This window comes from Glycine soja, chromosome 10, assembly GCF_004193775.1.
Source record: "Glycine soja cultivar W05 chromosome 10, ASM419377v2, whole genome shotgun sequence".
Taxonomy (NCBI): Eukaryota; Viridiplantae; Streptophyta; class Magnoliopsida; order Fabales; family Fabaceae; genus Glycine; species Glycine soja.
In genome coordinates this window covers 10827848-10837538 of record NC_041011.1, presented here as the reverse complement: position 1 = coordinate 10837538, position 9691 = coordinate 10827848, and the positions used below count along the sequence as shown (strand labels likewise).

Genomic DNA, 9691 nt, shown 5'->3' with positions numbered 1-9691 from the left:
GGTTCGGGAGTTGTATTTACGCACGGGGAAGGTATTAGCACCCCACACGTCCGCCCCAAGGGACGGCAGCCTTTAATCGAATGTGCAAACATGACTTTGATTTTTTATGTTCCCTTTTTATGTCTCTATATCCTTTATATATTTTTCCTTTTTTGCGGTCGACAAGGGTGTTTCCCTTTGCTCCTACGTATTCCTCAATTTGAGATGAGAAAATCAGACCTACGTAGTTCTTTCGGAACAAAGTGTTTGGTTAAGTTGTTTTTGTCTTTTTTGCAAAATATGTTTTTATTGAACAAAAGGTCATTTAAGGTGTTGAACCATTAAACGGTCTTTTGATTTTGAAAGGGGAGAAACGTTAAGGCGTTGGACCATTAACGATCTCTTGTTTTTGAAAGGAGAGAAACGTTAAGGCATTTGGACCATTAACGATCTCTTGGGGTGGTCGACAAAAGCGGGGCTTTTGCTCCTACGTATCCTCAATTGCGATGAGGAAATCAGACCTACGTAGTTCTTGCAAAAGCGGTAAAGTTACATGTTGATTTTATGCTTTTGAACGGTCCATGTTAACCGATAAAAGCAAAGAGGACCGTTTAAGGCGTTGGACCTTAAAACGGTTTTTAGTGATTTTCGGACAAAACTTGATTTGTGAGTCTATTTTAGTCTTAGTTTCACTTTGGTTATTAATCAATTCATTCAAGGAAACTTCCAAAGAAAAACGTCCGATTGACTTTTTTGTTTTATTTTATTCAAAGATATTTTGTTTATTTTATTATTATTTTTCAAGATATTTTGATTATTTTATTATTATTTTACTTTTTTTGGTTTAACCGAGGTTATAGCGTGAACGATCGGTTAGATTTCATTTTAAAAGTGATTAAATGAGATTACAACACAAATGATCGGTTGAAATTCATTTTATCATTTATTAGGTGAGAAAACGGCTTAAATAAACGGTAAAAGTGCGTTAAAGATGGAAGAAAAGAAATCGAAAATAAAGATGAAAGCTTAAAAAAACAAGAAATGAATTGAAAGTCTCGGATTCGAAAACTTACCCGTTGAAGAACGAAGAACGGATGAAGAACGATGAAGAACGGACGAAAACCTTCACGGATTTGCTTACGGAAACATCTCGGAAGCGTTACGGAAGCACCTCGGCTAGGATTTTCTTCACGGAAACAATTTTTTTCACCCAAAACAGCTGAAATACATAGCCAGGGGGCTGAGGGATCCTTAGAACAGCCCCCTTCAGCCTTTTTATAGGAAAAAGGGGGAGGAGGTTGCCGCCCAGCTCGCCCAGGCGACCTTAGCTCGCCCAGGTCCAGAAGCAACCCAGCTCCAAAAAACGTTCTGGAAGGCCCAATTCAAAATTTCGAAATTGCTATTTGCACCCCCCCAATTTTGATAAGTTCACCCCCCTCTTTCGTAATTTACGGAAAAGTTACGGGAGCCTTACAGAAGCATATAGGACTTGATTTTCCTCTTTTTTTCTCTTCCGTCTCACCCGTATTAAGTTAATTATGCTTATTTAGAGTTATGGGAATTTTACGGAAGCATTACGGGTGTCCCGGAAGCCCCGGAATCCCATTTTTCAACAAAACGGGGTGTGTGGTGGCCATCTAGCTCGCCCAGGCGAGCTAGGTTACTTCAATCTTAAGCAAGAAATTGCCCAGAAACCTCTAGAAGGGCCCAGATTCGAAAATTACTGTTTGCACCCCCCATTTTACTAAATACACCCCCCTTTGGCTTTTTTTTGGTGATTCTTTTTTCGTAAAGTTACGGAAACTTACGAATTTCGTAACGATACTTGTTTTCTTTCCGTAATGTTACGGAACCTTGCGGATTACATAATCATCCCCTTTTTGACTTACGGAATGTTACGGAACCTCACTTAATTATGCAACGATGCTTCCATTTGATTTCCGGTGTGTCACGGAAACTTACGGATTGTGCATCAATATTTTTTTTGGTTATTCGGCATGTCCTGGAATTTCACAAATTGCCTAATGATGGATGCCAAGCACCTCACAAGGACCAAAGAAAGGTCGCATGTCATCAAGCAAAGGTCCCCGGACGAAATTAGGGTATGACAACCATCAATGCGAATTCAGCCAGAGGAGGGACTAGGCCTCTGGCTTTGACGAAGAGGCCATCGCCCAGCTGTTGTGCATACCCGGGCAAGACATTGCCCGGACCGTTGCGGGGAGGCGGGTGTGGATTATGCGCACCAGCATGACTACTCTGACTCAGATATGGATGACGCTGCTACTCAGCAACATCCTGCCCAACGACCATAATTTTGACCTCCCTGTGCCTAAGTGCCAGATGGTGTACACCATCTTGACACGGATGACTGTTCACGTGGCCCAGATAATTGCTGACGCCATTTATTTGTTTGCAGGGACGGTGCCCACTAGGCACCCTTTGGACCCGGAGAGGTCCAACAGGGCCTTGGGATTTTCGGCCTTGATCACGGGCCTCTGCCAGTTCTACGGTGTACTTGTCATCCCCAGCAAGGTAATCCGGACGTCGATCACTCAAGCTTTCATCGAGAAATATTGCACCCCTAGGCAAGTGAAGGGTGACGCACAACAGGCTGCGGATGCACCACCACCTCAGCAGCCCGATCCGGTTATACCACTAAGTGTGGAGCGGTATCTATGGCATTTGGTTCGCCAGCAAACGGCCAACCACCACGGGCAGGTGCAATTGCATGAGTACTTCTACCGTTTCAGCCTCAGCCAGTAGGGGCAGGGCTCCCCTCCTTTTGTATGCCCTACCCCAGAGCAGTTCAGGGCTGAGGTCACATGGCCTGGAGATTGGCCAACTGAGGAGGGAACCGGACCCGCAGCATCCCCGGGCGAAGCGGAGGAAGCCCACATGGATGAGGATATGACCGACCTGCTCGGTTACCTGGGAGGGGGCGGAGCTACACGACCAAGGTCGCCGCACTTGTGATTCCATGTCGTCTAACATACTACTTTCAGTTATTGTTTTTGTTTCCATTACTGCTTTCAATTATTGTTTTTGTTTCCATTGTGATCTAACATTGCTGCTTTCAGTTATTGTGTTTGCTCCCACCGTGGTCCGGCATTACGTCTCTCAATTTGTTTTGTCATTTTTTTTATTGCGACTTATCATTGCATTTTCTTCGTTTATTTTGACGTAGGTAGGCCTTGCGTACCCTCGTTGGCACGACTTTTCAGAAAAGAAAAAAACATATGTGATCGTAGATATCAACTTTGTCAAAAAGAAAAACAAAATAAAACTAAATTGGTTAAGTAAAAAGCCAACATGCTTTGGAAAAGAAATAATTCTGGCTTTTCTTTGAAAGAAAAGATTTACTGATCGTGACTCATAGGCTTTGTTAAAAAAAATGTGTGTACGCACCTAAAGTGTGAATGCTGTGAAAATTTTCCCGAACGCCCAAAATAGACTCGGACAAATGTATGAATTGATAAAGGAGCATATTTTGGAAACACTGGGTTGACTTAAATAGGAAAAATGATGAATCCTGAGCCCTAGTGTCGCGTGACCACAAAAACTTGATGCTTGAGTGTTCACATAGGTGCATGCGTGACCAATTTTGCATAGAATTTCTGAATCATCATCGTTGCGCGCGTGTCATGGAGATAATGTGGGGCACCCCTTTACCCCTGGACTGCTGACCAAACCAACACCCTGACATATATCATGTCCAGTCGTTCTACAAGCTCTGAGCCAAAATTACCAACTCACCATAAACATTGACCCGAGGTGAGAATGCCCATCTTTGCCCTCGAAAGAAAAGAAAAAGAAAAGAAAAAAAAGAGAAAAAAAAGAAGTTCCTGATCAAAGGTCGGAAGAAGAGGAAAAGAAGAAAATTCCCAATCAAAGATTGGAAGAAAGCAAAAAAAAGAAGAAAGAAAAATTCTCGACCAAAGATCGGAAGAAAACAAAAGAAATATACAGAAAAGTCTTTGGACTAGACAACATCTGAACAATACAGAATTGTCACAAGCAAACAAAAAAAGAAAGGAAACCCTGGCTTGAAGTGGTCCTCTCCCTTTGATCACCAACCAAAATCATGTGCACTGACGACTTTCTCGCCCCGCACTAAACAAAAACAAAAAAGGAAAAGGCCCAAACAACTCAGAGCCGAATTTCCCACCAAAACAACATTCCCAAAAAAGTCCTATTGATCCATGATCACGCGTGTAATATTTTATTTGATAGGAAATGATTTGCAAAATTAAGTCATGACATATCTATGGTTCGGAATTAGGATAAAACACTTACCTGTGTGAGATTTATACACTTTGAGTGATTTTTCTTCTTTTTTGTTGGACCCAGTGTTTCCTTTAAATGGTCGTTTAGAAGAAAATTTTATCAGCATATCCTCCTTCCCCCCAGTAGACACGTTTGTTTTTCTCCAAAAACTATATGTTGCTCTGATCAATTGGAGGTTCTATTTCTTTGCTAAAGCATGTTCGCATTTTAGCGAAAGAACTCCGAGACTATTTTAGTCACACACAAAGTCAAGAACTATGTTGGTCTGAGTTCCTCATTATAAATTGAGGATATGTAGAAGCAAAAGCCTCGCTTTTGTCGACCACCCCACTTTTTGCTATCGTGACCTGTGAGTCCATTGGCACACGGAGACGCCCTATACGGTAACCCGCACACACTCATTTGCTATCCGTAAGACTCAAAGCCTGATAGCATGCAGTGACTAACATCGTCATCTGCACCTTCCCTGGAGACGTCAGCGTCTTCTGGCTGAGACTGTGAAAAAGTACCATTTTGCTATATGTAAGACTCAAATCCCAATAGCATGCAGTGACTAACGTCGTCATCTGCACCTTCCTCAAAGAAGTCAGCGTCTTCCAGCCGAGACTGCAGAAAAGTCTCATTTGCTATCCGTAAGACTGAAAGCTTGATAGCATGCAGTGACTAACGTCGTCACCTGCACCTTCCCAAGAGATGTCAGCATCTTCCGGCCGAGACTGCGAAATAGTCTCATTTTCTATCCGTAAGACTCAAAGTCCGATAGCACGCAGTGACTAACGTTGTCATCTGCACCTTCCTTGGAGATGTCAGCGTCTTCCGGCCGAGACTGCGAAAAAGTCTCATTTGCTATTCATAAGACTCAAAGCCCGATAGCATGCAGTGACTAACGTTGTCATTTGCACCTTCCCCGAAGATGTCAGCGACTTCCGGCCGAGATTGCAAAAAAGTCTCATTTGCTATCCGTAAGACTCAAAGCTCGATAGAATGCAGTGACTAACATCATTATCTGCACCTTTCCCGAAGATGTCAGCATCTTCCGGCCGAGACTGCGAAAAAGTCTCATTTGTTATTCGTAAGACTTAAAGCCCGATAGCATGCAGTGACTAACGTCGTCATATGCACCTTCCCCGGAGATTTCAGTGTCTTCCGACCGAAACTGTGAAATAGTCTCATTTGCTATCCGTAAGACTCAAAGCCCGGTAGCATGCAGTGACTAACGTCGTCATCTGCACCTTCCCGGAGATGTCAACGTCTTCCGATCGAGACTGCGAAAAAGTCTCATTTGTTATTCGTAAGACTCAAATCCTGATAGCATTTTGTGACTAACGTCGTCATCTGCACCTTTTCCGGAGATGTCAGCGTCTTCCGGTCAAGATTGCGAAAAAGTCTCATTTTGCTATCCGTCAGACTCAAGGGTCCGGTAGCACGTGGATGATGACATCAGAATGATGATGGTCAGCCATTTCTAATCATTTTGAATATTTTTGCAGGTTTTCCCAAATTTTTTCCTTTGCCATCCAAGGACGTCCAAGTCCGACGACGCGTGAGGATCCGCTCGAACGAAATTAGTGGCTTATCTTTACTTCCCTTTTATCTCCGATAAAAGATAAGTAAAGAGGGGCAACTGTCATACCCTAATTTCGTTCAGGAACCATTGTTTGTCGACATGCGACCTTCGTTTAACCACCTCAAAATTTTTACCACCCATCGTTGTTGAATCCGTAAAGTTCTGAGATGTTTCGGGAAGAAACCAGTCAAAAACATGAAAATGGGAGTGTATTTAGCAAAGTGGAGTGTGTGTAAATAAACTGTTACACTATAATTTCATCCGAGGACCATTGTTGATTGCTTCGAAAGGCTTAACACTCATCACGGTGGAATCCGTAAAGTTTCGTGAGATTTTGGAAAGAAAACAGCCAAAAACATAAAAATAGGGGGTGAACTTATCAAGATAGGGTGTAAATAGAAATTTGAATCTAGGCCCTTCCGGAATATTTTGGAAGTTGGGTTGCTTAAGGAGGAAGCAACTGGGCGGCAAGCTCCTCCACGTTTTGTTGAAAAATGGTTTTTGGGGCTTTCATGGCTTCCGTAAAATTTCTGAAAATCTTGGGTAAGCATATTTCACTTAATATTGGTGAAAGGGAAGAGAAAAAAAGATGAAAATCAAATCCGAAAAACTTCCGTAACTTTTCCGTAGAGTACGAAAAGGGGGTGAACTTAGTAATTGGGGTGCGCTTAGATATTTTCCTCAAGAACTTAGTAATCCAAAAAACCTCCCTTTTTCCCTATAAATAGGGGAGGGGGGCTGTTTCAAAAATATTCATGACCCCTAGGCTATGCATTTCAGCTATTTTGGGTAAAAAAACACGTTTTCGTGAAGAAGAATCGAGTCGAAGTGCTTTCGTAACGCTTCCGAGACGTTTCCATGAGTAAATCTGTGAAGCTTTTCCTGTGTTCTTCATCGTTCTTCGTCCCTTCTTCGTTCTTCAACCGGTAAGTGTTCGAATCCGAGACTTTCAATTCCTTTCTTGTTTTGTTTGCTTTCATCTTCATCTCGTTCACTTTCAATTTTCTTTTCTTCCGTTTTTAACGTGCTTTAACCGTTTAGTTAAGCCGTTATCTCGCTTAATAAATGATAAAATGAATTTCAACCGATCATTTGTGTTGTAATGTCGTTTAATCACTGTTAAAGCAAAATCTAACCGATCGTTCACGCTGTAACCTCGGTTAAACAAAAAAAAAGCAAAATAATAATAAAATAATCAAAATATCTTGAAAAAATAATAATAAAATAATCAAAATATATTTGAATAAAATAATCAAAAAAATCAATCGGATATTTTTCTTTGGAAGTTTCCTTGAATGAATTGACTAATAACCAAAGTGAAACTAAATTTAAAATCAACTCACACATCAAGCTTTGTCCGTAAAAGTCACTTAAAACCGTTTTAAGGTCCAACGCATTAAACGGACCTCTTTGCTTTTATCGGTTAACATGGACTGTTCAAAAGCATAAAATCAACCCATAACTATACCGCTTTTGCAAGAACTACATAGATCTGATTTCCTCATCGCAATTGAGGATGCCTAGGAGCAAAAGCCCCGCTTTTGTCGACCACCCCAGGAGATCGTTAATGATCCAACACCTTAACGTTTCTCTCCTTTCAAAAACAAGAGATCGTTAATGGTCCAACGTCTTAACGTTTCTAAAATAAGAGATCGTTAATGGTCCAACACCTTAACGTTTCTGTCCTTTCAAAAGAATCAAAAGATCGTTTAATGGTCAAATGCCTTAAACGATTTTTTGTGCGGTTAAAATCGATCTTGCGAAAAAAGATCTAAACAACTTAACCAATGTTTAGTTCTAAAATAAATTCAAATTGAGCTTGAAAAAAAAATTCAAATTGAGCTTCAAACATAACTGAATTGACTTTCAGCTTGAAATTGGTTCATGAGCTTGAATTGAATTGACTTTCAGCTCTAAACCAAATTGGTTCATGAGCTTGAATTGAATTGAGTTTCAGCTTGAAAAAAAATAAATTCAAATTGAGCTTCAAACATAACTGATTCTTATCCAGTCAAATTGAGATAAACAAGTTCAACATGATATGACTCATTTCTCAGTGGTGCAAACTGCAACGGGAGTATAAAGTCAATTGTACCAAAATATAATTGACATATAGTAAAAATGATAAAAGTTAGGAACAAATTATTTTCAATACATTTTCTTTTATTGGTTGACATTCATTGGAAATGACAAAATTTATTGGGTCCCACATCATATGTAATGATTTTCTCTCTCTTGAATTTGTAGTTTTCAATAAATTCCAACTAATTACAGATGGTGTGTTACAAGGAGTATGCTAAAAACTATTTCATAGCCCTCCTTTGGTAATAAATTAACTATCATTTTCCTTAATTAATTATTGAACCAAATTATTCTTCAAATAACAGATAAGACTGACACTGTAAAAGAAAACTACCTGGAAAAAAACTCAGTACAGATATACATTTCTATACCCAGAATGGTATATATAGAAAATCATTTGCACATACCATATAAGGCATTCAATTGAGATTCACTTAATCTTGAAACCATTTTAATGCGGTCAAAATACAGGTCAGAAAGTCCACAGAGGCGCGCTTGGCTCACCATATCAGACTCTAGTTTGCCAAACGAAACCTTTTCCTATAAATTGAGCCTAACATCTCCTCTATGTTGCACATCAATATTCATATTTCATATCATATAAGATAGCAAAGCCTATAACCCATGGAGTCAAACAACATGCCAGACTTGAACGGTGTCGCTAAGAAGACTAAAGGTCGACAAAAGATCGAAATGAAGAAGATGAGAAACGAGAGTAACCTTCGGGTGACATTCTCGAAGCGTCGCACTGGGGTTTTCAAGACAGCCAGTGAGCTTGCAACCCTTTGTGGCGTGGATGTCGCTGTGATTATGTTCTCACCCGGTAATCGAGTATTTTCGTTTGGCAGTCCCAGTGTTGATTCTGTTGTCCAACGCTATAAGACACAGGGCCCACCTCCCCTCCTTACCTTGGACCTCAACAAGGTTCACTCCACTGTGGACGAAGTTGAGCTCCACACACACCTCCACTGCTTGTCCAACCAAATTGCTATTGAGAAGAAGCGCACAAAGGATTTAAATCATTTAGCGAAGGCTGCAGAGGATCAGTTCTGGTGGGCTAGGCCTATTGAAAGCATGACCGATTCCCAACTTGACAAGTATAAGAAGATGTTAGAGGAGTTTAAGAGACAACTCAAAGAAAAACGTGGGAACCTCAACTGATGATGCCCTATTTAAAGTTTTAGTCAATGTTTTTTAATTTAATATGTTTTAGAATGAGCACTAGCTTAATCAAATTAATGTTTGGGGTGTGGTTAGGATTGATTATCTAGGACTTATGTTTTCGTGATGTTAAATAGTCTTCATCATGTGTTGGTAAACTATGTTTCCTTTATGTTGTTTCTTTGCTTTGTTAGTGGAGTTTGTAATTGTGATGTAGTTTCTACATGATTTAGTGTTTGAATGAAAAGGCATCTTAAATACATAAAAATCCAATTCTATTAGAAATTCCAACCTTTTGAACTTTGGTTGAGGATTTTCATTTTCTCATCTTCAACTAAGGTAGGTCGAGTTTGGAGGTAAGCTTAAAATAGAACAGCACAAATAATTAAATCTCCATTCAATTTCGTAGGGGGTCAAAGAATAATTTAATGTATTTTAAACAGATAAGTAAAATATTTATTGTATTTTAAGTAATTAAAATATATTTTTAATTATACTTTTAGTCTCCTAAATTTCAATTATGCCAATTGGATCCCCTACGTATCACAAATGTGTGATTTTAGTCCCTTAGATTTCAATTGTGACAATTGAGTGCCTTAGGTGTCTCTATTGTGC

The 9691-nt window shown here is 40.0% G+C and overlaps 1 protein-coding gene across 1 annotated transcript; it reads left to right on the top strand.

The window, feature by feature from the left end:
* Positions 1-8539: 8539 nt before the first annotated feature.
* Positions 8540-9076, top strand: LOC114371382 (agamous-like MADS-box protein AGL62). The gene has a single exon (XM_028328844.1). The coding sequence runs from the start codon at positions 8540-8542 to the stop codon at positions 9074-9076; it is 537 nt and encodes a 178-aa protein (XP_028184645.1).
* Positions 9077-9691: the final 615 nt, after the last annotated feature.

What these genes read in the sequence shown, in the direction of transcription:
- LOC114371382 (XM_028328844.1), top strand. Translation starts at nt 8,540, where the DNA reads ATGGAGTCAAACAACATGCCAGACTTGAACGGTGTCGCTAAGAAGACT.